The sequence below is a fragment of the Bombyx mandarina genome, chromosome 25 (genome assembly GCF_030267445.1).
Source record: "Bombyx mandarina strain Sakado chromosome 25, ASM3026744v2".
Classification (NCBI taxonomy): domain Eukaryota; kingdom Metazoa; phylum Arthropoda; class Insecta; order Lepidoptera; family Bombycidae; genus Bombyx; species Bombyx mandarina.
Genome location: NC_143231.1, coordinates 5760661 through 5778144, shown reverse-complemented (window position 1 = coordinate 5778144; position 17484 = coordinate 5760661). Strand labels below are relative to the sequence as shown.

The 17484-nt window shown below is 36.8% G+C and overlaps 1 protein-coding gene across 2 annotated transcripts; it reads right to left on the bottom strand.

Annotated features, from left to right (window-relative positions):
• Positions 1-3221: 3221 nt before the first annotated feature.
• Positions 3222-14487, bottom strand: inaF-D (trp-interacting inaF-D). 2 transcript variants are annotated; one of them, XM_028178075.2, is made up of 2 exons: positions 13977-14487; positions 3222-4874 (listed from the first exon to the last, which is right to left on the bottom strand). In XM_028178075.2, exons 1-2 carry the CDS (start codon positions 14266-14268, stop codon positions 4669-4671), a joined length of 498 nt encoding a protein of 165 aa, XP_028033876.2. In that variant the 5' UTR covers positions 14269-14487; the 3' UTR covers positions 3222-4668. The 2 variants fall into 2 exon arrangements, with proteins under 2 accessions (XP_028033876.2, XP_028033875.2); XM_028178074.2 differs by lacking the exon at positions 13977-14487 and adding an exon at positions 7946-8840.
• Positions 14488-17484: the final 2997 nt, after the last annotated feature.

Here is a 17484-nt window from a genome sequence, read left to right as displayed (position 1 = left end):
CATTTTTCCATACGATGGAACCAATCATTGAAGCAACCATTCCATTCGGAAGTTGGGGTCTCCAAAATGGCCGTTTTGTAGGCGTCCACAGCTTCTTCAGGTGATAAAAATCTCTGTCCACGCAATTTATTCTTTATTTTAGGGAAAGTATAGAAATCATTAGGGCTTAGGTCGGGGCTGTACGGCGGATGGTCTAATAATTCTATGTTTTCTTGCTCTAAAAACTCTTTTGTTCTGTGCGCGGTGTGAGAACTGGCATTGTCGTGATGGAGGATGATGCGGCGGTTGCAGTTCTCTTTACGGAGTTCAGAAACGACCTGTGGCAAATAAATGCTAGCATACCATTCTGTATTAACCGTTCTTTGTCCCTCAAGAGGAATAGTCGTAACATGGCCGGTTTTGGAGACAAACGTGGCCACCATTTTTTTTTGCAACACTCCGTGAACGAACAATTTTTGTTGGCTTTAACTCATTTTCGAACACCCAAACTCGTAACTGGTTTTTTGTTTCGGGTTCGTACGCGTATATCCAGGATTCGTCACCTGATACAATGTTGTATACAGCATTTGAGGATCCTGCATGGAATCTTTCGAGAGTTCTGACGCACCAAGTAACGCGAGCCGCTTTTTGCTCTTCACAGAGCGAATGCGGTATCCATCGGGAAAACAACTTTTTTACACCTAATTGTTCATGCAAGATTATTTGTATTTGACTCATGCCAATGTCTAAAGTTGCTTGAATTTCGCGGTATGTCACATGTCGATCTTCCTCAATCAGCTTACGCACAGCATCAACGTTTTCTTGGGTGACTGCAGTTTTTGGACGACCTTGACGGGGATCATCACTGAGCTTGACACGTCCACGTTGAAACTCAGCAAACCAGCGATAAATTGTGGTTTTGGATGGAGCTTCATCACCAAATGCAGAAATCATCCGGTCAACACACTGTTTTTGTGTTGAACCACTTCGAAAGTCATAATAAATCATCGCTCTTGAATTTTCTCGAGTCAATTCCATTTTCTCAACGACTAAACAAGTTTGACAAAATCTCGTGACAAGACCGAGAATCTTTTTTTAAATAAATAAATGGTATTCGATTTTTAAAACCAAGGAGTTTTCAATTAAAAAGATTTTAATATGACAGGAACAGTGGAAATATTCCATTCCCGATACTTTTAGTGCAGCCTAGTATAAAAGGTTGTTAATTTATTTTTATTTCAAAACTGTAGAATGAAAAAGTAATTCAAGCTTAGGAAAACATGTTGAGCATCTATAGCTAGCTAGGTCTTAAGATTGATAAGACAAATTACTTTTTTTTTACGTTAATAGTTGTCGAGATGAGATACAACTTCGAAAGCTATAAACTAAATAAAAAATTGTGTGATAAAGATATTACAGTAAAATTTCTTTATTATCGTATATTATGTTTCGTAAATATGCCGCGAAGGCAGAAACCGTGAATATGGAATAGGAGATACGTTCCTAGGTGACAAAATAAAAACATACTTTAGGCGGGGTTGTAATAGGGTCTATTTTCTTTTTTTATTAATACATTTGACGACGTGCTTACAAAGCATACTCGGTTGGATAACTAAATATGCGAATCCTTTACATAATGTGTATGTACCGATGTACCTATTAAATCCGCGAATAAAGAAATATTTAGTCGCGAATATCATGGTATTAGGGTCGTATTTTTTTAAATCCACGATGAAGGAAGCACTAATAAGGCGCTATTACTGTAAATATTTATTTTGTTTTTTATTTATTATTTGCGACACTAAGCATTTCCGTGTTTTCTGACACAGTAAATTTTATACAAAAATGTTTTAAACTGTAATCCCATTTTCGTTGAGTTGACATCATCAATGTTCGACTGATCTACGGAGTCCTCGAGTGTGAGTATCTAATCAACGCGGTCGCTTGTCGAGATAGTGACACTGACTAAACTAAGGATTTCGCTTTTATTATACTGGGTTACCGAACCCTTTTTATGTATCGATGGGGAATCACGCGTTACGGAACCTCCAGAATTATAAAATTTTAAAATTTTGTTATTATTACTTCGTTAATTATTAATTAAAATTTCATGACCTATGCAAGTGTAGTGTTCGCTCACATGACCCACACTAATTTGAAACCCCTTCAAATCAACCAATCCCGTTTTTGTAGGACAGCCGTCGAAGCAACGTGGTTCGTGAGGAACGTGTACCTTCACGACGATCTGGAGTTAGACTCCATCAGTAAGTATTTGGAATCGTCATCAGTGCGCCATTTCGAAAAAGTGGCACGACACGAAAACTCTTGTCGTGGCCGCCGGTAACTACATACCCGATCCTGCGGACCGGGACCTTTACCATTAAACAGTCGATATCACCCTTATTTCGAATTTCATTCATTTCGAATGAATGAATGCTTCTAGGCAACGGCGGTTCCAGGAGGGGGGGTCATGGGGGTCAGGACCCCCCGCCCTGAGCTAGTTCCAGGACTTGAACTAGCTTGGACTAATTGAAGAACATCATGATTTATTTATTATCTATTGTTATCAAAATTAAATTATAAGTTCTTAACTTGCCCACGACTATGTGACCCCCTCCTGGCGCCAAAGCTGGATCCGCCCTTGCTTCTAGGTACCTCAAGCACTGGTCACCGATTCCGTCGAACCCGTCGCTAGCAACGAAGGACTCGGCGAGTAAATTAACCCACAGACACAGCTCACTGAGTTTCTCGCCGGATCTTCTCACTGGGTCGCGTTTCCGATCCGGTGGTAGATTCTGCGATGCACTGCTCTTGCTAGGGCTAGTGTTAGCAACGTTCTCAGGTTAGAGCCCCGTGAGCTCACCTACTTGCTCTCTACGCTGTGGCATAACTTTGCAAGGTTACCAGCATAGGTAGAAAAAAAATATCAAAATTGGTTTTGGTTTTATTGTTAGATAAGCTTATGATCCATCTGATAATACTTACTTAGGTATTATCTCCACCGTTGTTGACGGATTCCAGTTATGCTAACGACACTACCTGACTGTTGCTCAATGTAAGGCATATCTATGTACCGGTGCTTTTTTGTCACATTTTTTCATAAACATAGATTCGACCTTCATGATGTACTGTACTGTGAAAATGCTCGCACTGTGCTAATACGATCTCTCGAAATAAACGAGTGGATTCACGTGCAATTTGTATCCAGTAAGACGTTTCTGTTTCTAATAAAAGACAGGAAATAACAAAACAAGTACATATATTTCACATTATACAACAACATACAAAATTAAATTCTAAAGCGGACGAATAAGTAATATATTTCGTTAAATAACTGTATATATATATGTACATACGTATAATTATTAGAATATAAGCTTGACAGAGAACACAGCGTTTTTACATATATGTGTTATATGTACATATAATTATTATTTTCTTGTTCGGGCTTATTCTCATCTCACGGGACCTACAAAAAGTATAAATGTACTATTACATAATACTTAAAGTGTGAGCCGTTTTAACATAGGTAATGTGAATTTAGCTCACGAAATTTTTAGTAGTAAGTTTTTATTTGTATGCCTGATAATTGCGACATGTAAATTTGAGATCATTTTTTTTTTGTTTTTGGTACCCAGTTTCAATTACACTGTGAATATCTCACTCAGACAACTCCTAAATGCAATTTGTGCTATTTAAAACAAGGGTTAAAATTTTGTATAGTTAGCCGGCTTCATAATGAAGGGATCCATATGGGATCCATAGTTTATTTTTGGAACTTGATAGTTTCTATGTACTATCGACATTAGACAGCCCGGTGAGAATTGTAAACTATTTATTATATATTGTGAAAATTATGCTCCATGAATCCTTACTCTTAATACGCCTTATTCGCATATTCTAAAAACTTTGTAATAATTTGATTTTTTTGCACCCATATAATATTAATCGACTTCAAAAGACTCCAACATAAATATGGAATATTCTACTTTTCCTAAAAATAGAACTAGGGTAGGATAGGGTAGGGTAGGTAGATACATAAAAGTAGAACGGTAGAGAGTTCATCGACAATAAATTGGAATCTCAGTGAATAAATTACTCAAAATGATACTTATTAATTACACCGTGACATTGAATAATATAATAGGAAAGTATTTTTAATTAATTTTATTTCAGCTTAAGGTTGAATGTTCCCAATGTAAAGTCCCCAATCTAGAACTTTCTCTCTTGCTATGTGCTTTAAAAACACATACAAGACCATACAGACTCTGGTAATCATAATACCTACATATATTTAACGAAGTTAATAGATTCGGATGACACTTCCGGTACATGTTACATGATATGACATCTAGTGGAAGTATAATCTGAATTCTTAGATTAAGAAGGCGACCTACTGTTGTTACCTGTATTGGGTTCACATGTACACGAAGACTGACCATTCGTTAGACTGATTTATTGAAAGCGTCAGAAAACAATCCATGCATTATTCAATATATTTGTACATTTTTAGAATTATCAAAAAAGATTGAAGTTTCTATTTCTTCTGCCATAACACTGGAATTTTAAATTCATTCTAAATTCCAGTGCTACCCTTGGCACTTGGGACAAATTACAAAACTTATAATAATATAAATGCTACAAAAATGTCTTCTCGTTGATTTGTTGTATGTGATCCCTATTTGGTCGTCATGTGATGCTCTCGGTATAATTGAAAGAGCCTGTGTCATTTGTAGTGCCGTTGATTGGGTAAACAGATTCTGTAAGATCTTCTATATCGTTCAGAGTTTGGTTAGTTTGGTTAGCTGGCGTTGTCGAAACACTCTCGTTCGCGGGAATCGTAAAGCTATTTGATGTTAATGGTGTGTGTTCATTCACTGGGATATCGCCTCCTCCTGCAATCACAGGAAAATTGTTGTTATTCATCAAAATAAAATTTCTCACAGTGAATTGTTAGTCTGTCAAGTCGTCTAAATCATTAACTTTGGTCGAGACTTTTACGACGTGTTTGATGTAGCACAGGAATAATTATTTATGTTTGTATATGCAAACGGTGAAAAATATCTTCATTTTCTAAATATTTAAAAGACTTTCAGTGAACTGCAGAGCGAGTACGTATCTACCAATTTGATTCTATTAATACTCGATTATGTTTACGTTAGGTGGTATTGGATTGAAAATAGATAAAGCGATTGATGGATAGAATCTAAAAACTAAAATATTCACGAAATTATTTTAAATCGTCTCTAGATTTAATGTAAACATCGTTGAGCTAGAATCGTAGAAGTGAATATATTTTTAGAATGGATAATAATTATAGTGAATTAGGAATTCAGTAAGTAAGTAGGTAATTCACTATAATAACTAAATCACTATAATTGCAACGAATTACTATATGTGTAACTATTTCGATAAGTAGGTATGTTCTTTAAAAGCTTACAAAAGTATTGTAACGGTTTTATTAGTGCAAGTCAAATATAGTGATAAGCATAATAATATATGAACAGCGTTGTTCGCGTGAGCTGATATAGAAGCTAATCAAACTCTATAGTGAATTCTATTTAAAAAAGGTGTCACAAAAAGTACCGGTGCCTTTCATATAAAGGCCTGAATTTCTTTTGAGGTCAACGCACTGACGCAGCGGAAACTGAAAATATGAACCAGTGAAAAAGGTTACTTTTCGATATTGTAAAATTGGAGAAGAGTTTTATTTGCTTTATGTTCAATGGTTGTAAGACGATCTCAGGAAGCACTTGGTCCTATCTGGTTAACAGAGCCATACTTAGAAAATAAAGTGAAGGCCGCTGCTGACCTTAACTGCAAACAGAAGAGAGCCTGTCGATAATCCCGTTCTCGCAGATCGTTTGAAACGTCTGGATCTATGGAGGGACTTGAAGCAATAAAATCAAATAAAAGAAGATAAGGTGGAAAAGTTTCAATTGTATTTTTTTTATTGCATAGATTACTGGACGAGATCACAGCCCACCTGGTGTTTAGTGGTTACCGGAGCCCATAGACATCTACAACGTAAATGCCGCCACTCGTCTTGAGATATGAGTTCTAAGGTCTCAGTATAGTACAACAGCTGCCCTACCCTTCAAACCGAAACGCATTACTGCTTCACGGTAGAAATAAGAAGTGTGGTGGTACCTACCTAGCCGTGCGGACTCACAAGAGGTCCTACCACTAGTAATAAGAATAGTAAGTGTAGTACAAAACCTTTTTTATGAAATGAAAATGAATCTTCTGAGTGAAGTGTGAAGATGTAAGTGATTATGTTCGAACTTCGAACACTGGACTAACACTCGTCAAGGTAAATCAATCTAGAGGAATACTAACGTTGTTCTGCATATTTAATCCAGTTTGAACAAGTTCAGATTTCGTGAGCCAGAAAACTAAAGCAGCCCATGGACGCCTATAGCCATGTGCGGAGTCCAAAGACTTCGCATCTTTTTTTATTTTTTTTTATTATTTAGATGTGTGGACGAGCTCACAGCCCACCTGGTGTTAAGTGGTTACTGGAGCCCATAGACACCTACAGCGTAAATGCGCCACAACACCTTGAGATATAAGTTCTAAGGTCTCAGTATAGTTACAACGGCTGCCCCACCCTTCAAACCGAAACGCATTACTGCTTTACGGCAGAAATAGGCGGGGCGGTGGTACCTACCCGTGCGGACTCACAAGAGGTCCTACCACCAGTAAAATCTGTATTTTGTGCAGCGCAAAGAACATTGCGTTTTTTTTAAATGATGGCAATTTCATTTTGCCTTGTCTAGAAACACTCGATTCTTCACAATCACTACACTTTTTCGTTCTCGGGAACAGTTATAATATACATACACTACAATTACAAAGCTATAATCGTATAATGTTCGGAATGGCACGTCAGGTAGAACCATACGGCGCACCAGCGTGCTATTTCGAGCAACCGGTCCAAATTGTTTGTGATTTATATGTTATAAACATGATCAGTGAGCACGCGAGAGCTGGTTATTGTGATTACATACAATATAACTATAGGTACCTATTTAGCAAGTTGCTAATCCCTGTTTTAACTAAGTATGAATACAATGACATCGCTGCGACGTACCTACACTTGTTAAAAACAAGTTGTCTGAAGTCAAAATGGTAATAAACTAAAGTGATATGGACGAAATTATTTTTTACATCTTTCATTTCTTATGATATAAAAAAAAATCGATCATGAAAAATGACCGTTGTATACAACATAGGTAAAGACACCCATTATACTGTGATGGCGTAAATACAAGGGCGAATTTGATATTGAAAAACAACATTTCGATTTTTTTCAACACAATGCAATAAAATATTAATGTACGTTAAACAAATTGTTATTGATTGGGATACTTTTAATCAATATGAAGCTGAAAGTTTATTTCGCTATTTATTTCTTAACGTTAATTTATGGTACCTCGTAAAATTAACAAATTCATTAGTTTTAGAATAAGTGGAGAATTCCACGAAAAACTGCCCCGATAAGTTAATGCGAAAACGTTAGTCATACAAATCAAATATAGCATCGTGCATTCCTGACCGTCTTATCACATAAATGCTTATATTATTTAGATTTTGCTTCAGTAAGAAGTTCTTTAAAATTTATAGTTTTTCAATCATATCACTGGAGTTCACAACAGCTGACAACTTTCGTTGAAATTAGGTATAAATTCGGATTAAAGTCGATTCGGAGTTTATTTTTGGTTATCGTTTTAGTATCGTGCTTTTAAACAATAGCTCTGTAGTTTGCTAAACTCTATGAGATTTGGATTCATTTAGAGTTATTTTTAGAAATAAAATTTACAAGTATTGTAATCGTTTACGGTTTTTAATTATAAGGAAAATGAAAAAAGAGGTTTTTAATAGAGCACTAAGAAAGACGGGTTGTTATTTAGTGAAAATAAATAAATACATCAGCATTGAAATTAGTGTTTGGCGTGTAACCTACCGGTGTAGGGCATTAAGCATGTGGGCAATGGTGTAGTGCTGGTTTGCTTCTCTACATTATGTAACACCTTTCGTTGCGCGTATTGCGCGTCCTTAGGCTCCCAGAAGAAGACGTAGTAGAGGGAGAGCATTATCGCAGCGAGTGACACGCAGAACACATAAATGATGACGGTGAGCACGCGGACACTTTTCTTGTCGCGCTTCCGCTCGTAGAGTGAGTCGAACACGAGCTCGTGCCCGGAGGTCGTGCCGAGTCGCATCGAGCCCGCGCACGACCGCATGCTACCGGACGTGAACGACTTGCTCGACATCTTCCTCGACGATCTTCACCGAAATGCACTGCCGCAACGTCTCCGCAGCGAATCCGGTTAACTAGGGCACGCTTATCGATAAGTATGCCCCAGTTCAGAGCCGGGTCACGCCGACCGTGTCTGCTGTTTGACACCTCTTGGTGCGGACTGTTGTTTCATTATTATGGCGCTCGCTTCGAACTTCATTTGTTTATCCTTTAATTTCACGTTTAGTATACGTAAATCTATTCCAGTTCTTCTGACGTAGCCGTACGATCGCGATTCGTCTCTCACGCTTCCGTCCCTGAATTTTCATTGTTTCAGTTAACGAGTGATTATGTTTTCATTAAGGCTTCTTTGCAGCACTAACAAAAAAAAATGTGTTTTTCCTCTCATACATCACAGTCTCATAACGTTAACATCAACTTTATCGAGTTTAGAGTTTATCAACTTTTGTGTAAATCGTAGGTAAATTGAACGAACCCTCACATTGATTATTGTGTGTGCTTGAGAGAGGTCGAGGTATAACAATAAGTAAACAAAGTTAATTTAGTTAAGGGTGGCACGTTATTGTGACGGTGCGCGACGGAATTGACGCGAGGGCGTCGCGCCCGTGAGGGCTGGCGGCCGCGACGGCGCGTGGCGTTGCCATGATTCGGACGGTCGATACGCGCGCCTCTACAAATCAATAACAAATTTTCAACGGTCAATTGTTTTTAATGTACATAAATACTAAATTGTAACTATAAAAATAGTCTCCTAAGAAGTATAGAAGTCCGATGAAACCTTTTTAGTCTAGTAAAAATTTTAATAATGATTTCGGGTAACGCCTAATAGGAACGTTTGCAATAAGCCTCATGCCACGCATCCTTGTTGAATAAAATAAACTTTTTTAATTTTCTAAGCTAAAAAATAATATTGTTGTTTTGTTGGTTTGGTTGGTAATAAACATTAAAAACGTGAAAGTGCAGTTAACGAGGAAAAAATATCATCTTTTTCTTGTCTTTATCCCACTATATTCCACTATCCCATTCGAGTCTATCACACATCATATCGGCACTCACACCCTTCTCTGGCATAATCTCTTTCATACGGTCCATCCAAGTCTTTTTAGGAAGCCTCCTTTAAAGCGACAAATAAATATATAATTATTTCTACATATTTATTTTTTAAGCGGGTGTGTACTGAAAATTTCCTTAGCTTGCAATTTGCAATTTGCAGCGTTTCGTGTAAATCCCGTACTAACATTGTCTGGTGCACCTATTTTGGTTTGGATTCGTGAAACAGCTCACGATTTAATAAGTTGAAGCCTCGGTTGTAGTTATAGCCTACAATAAACGATTGCTTCGGAGCAGAAAGCAGAAGAGATAGGTTTCCGTGTGGATTCACAGTACGCCTTACCACTAATATTAAACATCTTTTGACATATTGAGCGTTTTATCATTTGTCATATTAAACGAATTATTCTCACATGAAGAAAGATTTAAGCACGTGTAAGATACGCATTTCCTTCCTGCGGGCTTTGAACTCCGATATTATTGTATCTCATATCATGCTCCTTTCTTCAGGTACGACCTCTATTATTATTTTTTAGATGAATGATTTCAAGAATTCTGAATAATATATTCTAAAATCTATTAATTCAGTTTGATATATTGAAATGCGGTGTCATATTTTATTTTATAATTGTAGACTGTGATGCTTCAAAACAAACTTGAAACTAAACTTAGTACTTTTTTTTCCTACCTAAGCTGATAGCTTAGCTTGAGAGGCTATTTCAGCGTAACCTTAACTAGTAGGTGAGCTCACGGGGCTCAAACCTGACGACGTTGCTAACACGAACCCTAGCAAGAGCCGTGTTTAGCAGAATCTACCACTGGATCGGAAACGCGACCCACTGAGAAGATCCGGCGAGAAACTTAGTGGGCTGTGTCTGTGGGTTAATTTACTCGTCGGGCCCTTCGGGTTTGACGAGAACGATGACCGGTGTTTGAGGTACCTAAAAGCACCGTTAGTGGATCGGGAGGATCCGAAATGACGTATTTTGGGCGACGTCGACTGCTTTCCATTCTGTCCGCAGGATCGGGAATGATAGGACATAATATGGCTGCAATTAAGTTAAAAATACTAGTGGCTACCTCTAGTTGTGTAAACCGCATTATTCAATAAATTATTTATAGACATTAATACGTCTTATTATTTTAAGTAGATTGATTAAAATGTTCACCAAGCTACATATTAAAAATCATCATAGTAAAACAATACAAATATTTAATGCTCGCGGTTCTGACACAATTGAGTTAAACTAATTAGATTACATGAAACCCTATTAGGTAATCCTCATAATTATTTATGTTTTGTATTGTTAAGCCATTGAAATTTTAGTTCATCGAATTATTTTAATTTTCTTATCATGAAGACCAGTGGACTTTTGTAGAAAGGTGACGTCAAAGGTAACAGCAAACTGAATTTAAAATTCAAATAACTACAATGTTACGGACGAGGTACGGTCTTGAAATATAGAGAAGATTTATTTACATTAACAGCATTATAACGCAATAAAATCAACGAGGATGCCGCAGATTACCTTGAACCGAAAGATGAGTGAGTGCCATATATCCAGTTAGAACAAAAAAAAATATATTTCAGGATTTTTTCTGTGTTAGTTTTTCGAATCATCACAGATAGATACGCAAAGGGATTTTGTCGTTTTGTTTTATTTTTTACAGTTTGTTTACACATTCGTCATTTGTGTTACTTTAAAAACGCTTAGAAAATATCTTAAACTGTAAATTTGACTTATATTGCTTTCTTAAAATATGAACTCTGTGCATTTATATTATAAATTCATAAATTATGTCAACAAAATTTTTACATGCTAAAGATAGTAGTATTAGATAGTTTGTAAATAATTACCATATTTTGCCTAATAAAACTTGTTTTTGTAAATCATACTATTTACGAGTCATTTGTTTTTGTGTTGTAATATATTGTGATAAAGATTTAATTTAAATAAGAAATATGCTATCTATTATATTTAAAGACTCTATCTAATTTGAGCTAATACTTTGACTAATAATAGTGTTTGTAATTTTTATCATGGAACGTTTGGGTAAGAAATAACAATAAAATAAAAGGATGTTAATCTATATGGTTAGTATTCTAAGTTTAAATGACACGGAAACACTTAAGTAATTTTGTGTAGGTACTCACTGACTCTTGTTTACTAGTATTCTCAGGGTATTTAAATAATCCTGTAGTGTAACGTTGCGAGCTGTACCTAGCTATTTATTATAATATAATTTTGAACCCAGCAAATATGAAACTCTAAATTAGACGATTTTTTATATAGATATGGTACTTTTTGTTTCTCCTGTGTCTTACTGTCTTGAATTGGAGTATGAATAGTGCGATTACATAACGCTATAGTTCATATGTTTGAAAGTAAACACTTTCTTATTATTGGTTTTATTGGCGAATTGACTTATTGATGTTCAACGTTTATTAAAGCCGATAGATACTGGCTGCACAAAAATCCCGCCCATCTATAGTTATGGGCCAGAGGTCTAGTTTTCATTAAAACCATGGTTGTTATCCTTTAGACCGGAACTCAAGATTACTTTGTATGCGTCCATAAATAATACGCGGTGACTTAGGCGGAGACGGGAGTGAAATGGGCGCCGCTCTTTTAACGTACAGTGTTGTGATATTTATCCTGAGATGGGAGGTGTTTAAGTCCAAGAAATCGTTGGCATGAAATGAATAAAAACAGAAAAACTTTTGTAATCAGTAAAATCCGTGATATAGCTTATAGGTTTCGATTCTTCTTCTTTTTATCCACCTTATCCCTCTAGGTGGGGTCGGCACAGCGAATGTTTCTACTCCATTCTCTTCTATCGGCTGTCGTCTCAACACTCAATCCTCTTTCTCTCTCTCTCATATCGTCATTCACACACTCCATCCATGTTTTCTTCGGTCGACCTCTTTCCCCTCTACCTTGCATTACCATTTCCATACATCTCCTAGTCACATGCTCCTTCTCTCTACATATCACATACACCACGCTCTACATATACCACGCTAACCGTCCGCTCTTCAATTTGATAATTATCGGGGCTACTTTCACACTTCCTCTAGGTCTAGATTAATTAACACTAATAAATTCGTCATTATCCATCATCATTGTACAACGAAAAGTCAATGAAATCAAACGACAGAACACTACGGTTTGATACGAGTCATACGAGTATAATCAAGTATTACTAATTGGATTCTAGTTCCTTAGGTGTGTGGTTACCTTGACGGTAACTGGGATTTTGGGAATTTTAAAAACGGCACCGATTAATTCGTTCAATCTGTCGCGCTAGGCACAAACCAATGAATGCACTAGGGACAGACTGTCTCATTGTTTCATTGTCTGCTTTTTTCTTTTATGATTGAAAGATTACTGGTGGCCCGGAGGCCTTTCCAGCTTCACCAGGACAGGTGGGCGAGAAATCATTGTCTGCTAACCGCGCTAAGTTCGTATTGTGAACACACACTTGCCTCTAAGTGCTTGTTCAGAAATAGTTAGGACGGTCGTATTAACTCGTATGGAATCAGAACACATTCAACTACCAGTAAAAACAGAGCGTATTTCGATAAGTAATGTTAGAAGACGTATGATTTAAAAGTATGAATGATCTAATAAAATATGTTTGAATGAAATGTAAATAAACTTCGACTATTCAACACATGTAATGTAATGAACACTACCGCACATTACCACACACATCCAAGGGCATTAATTGTGATTCAATAAAATTAAAAGTAAAACAATGTAGGCCCTAAGTTAATTAAGCATAGAGCTAGTAATGAAATCGAAAATGAAGTACCTACTTTTTCAATTAACATAGACGAGCTCATTTCTGCGTTTACCGTTAGATTCGGTCAGTTGCTTTGGGACATTGGTTGTCACATCCTTTAAATTGTAAGGTTGTTGATATCAAATAAAGCGGGTTCATATAATAATATGTCGCGTCACGCCTTACCACCACTACTCATCATAGCAATTGACCAGAATGCTAGTGTGCCGATGGATGATGGATAAGCTCGAAATAATTTGTGTCGCATACTTGTCTCTTCTCATTAATAATCGAGAAAATGTATCATTTAAGATTCTATCCTACCAGATAACTGTATGTATATGGAGTGTAGTCTTAAATTTTCATAATCCAATAGATTTATTATAAAAAAAAGAACACAATATTCCTAAATTATGTTTCATGTATAATATTTAAATGGGTAGGTAACAAAAAATAAGTGTTTGGCACAAATTTTGAGAATATTTAGTTAACTATATAGTTTATGAACCGGAAAGTGATATGGCTTTTTTCCGCAAAATAGTGACACGGTTATCACTATGTTAAAAAGTACAAGCAACCTTCAACCTTTGCCTCAATTTTTTTTTTAAATAAAATTTCCTTCCTCTAAGATATCATTCAGCTGATCATCTTTCATTAAGTAAAATCTACTTTCACTTATGTAAGTTATATAATTTGAACGCAATTTAAGAAAAGTTCATTTGCGGAAATGTATACAATTAAAATATGTTGTTAAATTTTTGGAATTCTAATATTTTTTGTTATTTGATTAACATAGGAGAAAATCTCGGCCATAATTTTAATAAGCTAATAAATTGTAAAAAAAAAATTGTCAACATTTACGCAAGTTTCGTTTTTAGCGCTCTTGCTGAATATTTACCCGAAGATTGTAATCTTTCCATGATAATGCTATTGTGTGGCGGTGGTGCTCGTCGTGCGTTTAGCTTGCCCGTATCATTCAGGGGCGGCAGCTCGGGAGACTTCCAGACGCAGACGTAGTACACGGAGAGCAGTATCGCAGCCATGGACACCGATAGCAAATACGCCAGCACGGTTAGCACCCGCACCACCTTGCTCGCCGGCTTCTCTTTGTGATTATCGTGAACCGATGGGATAACGTCGTCCGTCGCGTTTTTGTCTTCTGAGTGACCGTTATTGCCGCACACTGACATTGTGCCCTGGCTACATGTTTTTCTGAACTGATGCCGGGTGAATGAATAAGACAGCCCGCGTAATCCACGTGTGGTGTCGGCGGATGGGAGTTGCGAGTGTGGCGGCGGAGCGATGACGTCCGACGCGCGGACTGCTGCCGATCGCGTTTGCTAAACTGATCAGCCTTATACGTCACGGATTTATGATCACCGCGATAGACGAGCGTCCATTAAATTTAATGCTTCGCCGAAAATGTAAGTACGCCTTCAAATAACTTTTAAGTAATATTTAATTTTAGTGGACATATCCAATTAAAAAGTTGCATTTAAATAGGGTTTTTTTTACGATATTCAATTGTGTATCTCCGCAAGTATATCCAATTAAATAAATAAAGTGAGCAAAACTAGATGAGTTTTGCCGTAAGTTAGGTCTCTAGATTTTACTTCATTTCATAAGAAATCAATTATGAAATACCCATCACTTTTATATCAATTAAGGGTAGCACGTTAATTTCATTATTAAAGCTCAAAACATTGCTAGAGAACTTTATTAATGGATTGGATTTCACTTAACTTTAAGACGAAGAAGAATTAAAGCTATTTGCGAGATTAAAGGCTGAGAAATTTTATCGTATAACTAAGATATTAGAAAGAAACTTTTTTTTCTTTCGTTATAATAACTCAAATGGTCAAAAAGTCCAAGAATATGTTTACTTGACCCAATTATCTATTACACGAAGACTGACCACAAGACTAGTTCATGTTAGGTAAGTGGAAGCCATACAAATGTGTTAAGATCATTAATATCGCAATTCGCAGAATAAGCGAGAGATGTAAGTATGGCACCTACGTGCATGAAAATATAACATTCAAAATTGTTTTTTACGATATGTTCTGATAATAATATGATCTGAAGCACGTAAAGATAAATAAATAAATAAATATTTACTAACAATCACGCCACGTTAACTGGTCCCGTGCTAAGTTCGTAAAGAACTTGTGTTACAGGTAACAGATAACGGAAATAAATGTAAGATTTTTATTATACACATACATATATTTAATATACATCCATAACCCTGGAAAAGACATTTATATTTATCATACAAATATCTTCCCTTGGCGGGATTCGAACCCGCGACCCCCTTGTGTAGTGACCGTGTCACTTACCACTACACCAGACGGCCGTTAATCTCTACAATATGCTAAGTGTAAACGAAATCAATCTATGAGAATCAATCAAGTTTAGTGTGCCTATTGGACAACTGGAATATACTATATCTCGTGTGTCGTGTCACTCTTGTCAGAGCAGTCGTGATCGTCAGTCAGTATTGGTGGTAGGACCTCTTGTGATCACTGGTGGTAGGACCTCTTGTGAGTCCACGCGGGTGGGTACCACCACCCTGCCTATTTCTGCCGTGAAGCAGTAATGCGTTTCGGTTTGAAGGGTGGGGCAGACGTTGTAACTATAATTGAGACCTTAGAATTTATATCTCAAGGTGGGTGGCGCATTTACGTTCTGGATGTCTATGGGCTCCAGTAACCACTTAACACCAGGTGGGCTGTGAGCTCATCCACGCATCTAAGCAATAAAAAAAAAGTATCGATGCAGTGGGCAGATGTTAAACGCTCACTCGCCATTTCTTTTGGTTTATGGCGAGTGTGGTACATTCATGCAAATAGCCGTCAACTGCGGGCTTGACTTTGTCGGTCCATCGCATGGCCAACCTTCTACGTGGTCTGGTGCCTTCTACGCGCTTTATGGAGTCATTTCCTCGCCGGAGCACATGTCCACGAAATTATGCACTGATGAGGCACTGCTTAATACCGAGCTTTTGAAGAATGGAGATATTGCATATAAGGAATATATGTATATCCATCCCACCCGAATGACGTTGTGTTGTTTAAGTTTTAACAGTGTGAACTTGTAAAATTTTCAGACATCTTTAATTTTATTTACTCAAAAACCATTAAAAACAGACAATGCGTTTCAGACGTTTTCTAGAAATCGTTTACTTAGATATATGAAATTTCCCACGCTTATAATAAACAATTCGGGTTTACCAGGGGTCGCTCTACAACTGATGCAGGTGCTTATCTAGTCAAAAATATTTTTAAATCTTGGGAGGAATCGCATGATTGTCTTGGAATTTTCTGTGACTTGTCCAAAGCATTTGACTGTGTTGAACATGAAACATTGGTGAGGAAACTACATCACTATGGTATTAGGGATGGTGCATTGGAACTTATTACTTCCTATTTATCAGGAAGGATACAAACAGTAGATGTGAAAGGTAATAGATCTTCAGGCACCTTGTTGAAAATGGGTGTACCTCAGGGTTCCATTTTGGGTCCTTTTTTATTTCTAATATATATAAACGATTTACCTAGTTTTATTGAGTCCCGACACGAGGTCGTATTATTCGCAGATGATACATCTTTATTATTTAAAATTAAACGACAATTACAAGTCTATGACAAAGTGAATGACGCGATTTCGTGTGTGGTTCATTGGTTCCGTATCAATAACCTATTATTGAATAGTAAGAAAACTAAATGTATTAAATTTACTTTAAAATGTATTAAACCATCTTTAAATGTGAGACAAGTGGATAGTGATGTAATTGTTTCTGAGGAATCATTGGAGCTTGTTGAGTCAACCGTATTTCTTGGTATAACAGTGGACTCCAAACTGCAATGGGGACCTCATATTCATAAATTGGCGAGTAAGCTCAGCTCTGCAGCATACGCAGTAAATAAAATTAGAATGTTAACAAACGCGGACACGGCTCGTTTAGTTTACTTTAGTTACTTCCACAGTGTCATGTCCTATGGCATTTTGCTATGGGGCAATGCGGCCGATGTAGAAATGATATTTATTCTGCAGAAAAGAGCTATACGTGCTATTTATAACATGCACTTAAGGGAATCCCTGAGGGAGAAATTTAAAGAAATTAAAGTTCTCACTATGCCATCCCAGTACATTTTTGAAAATTTGATGTATGTTCGTAAACATATTGAGGAGTTTCCTAAAAAGTCGGACATACATAATAGAAATACTAGGAACAAACACAAGCTTGTTGTGCCGATGAGTAGGCTACATAAGATACGAAACTCATTCGGGTGTTTGTCTGCGCGCCTGTACAACAAAATCCCACAAGATGTTCAGAACCTACATATACATAGGTTTAAGAAAACTATTAAAGAACATCTGTGCAATAAAGCTTACTATAAAGT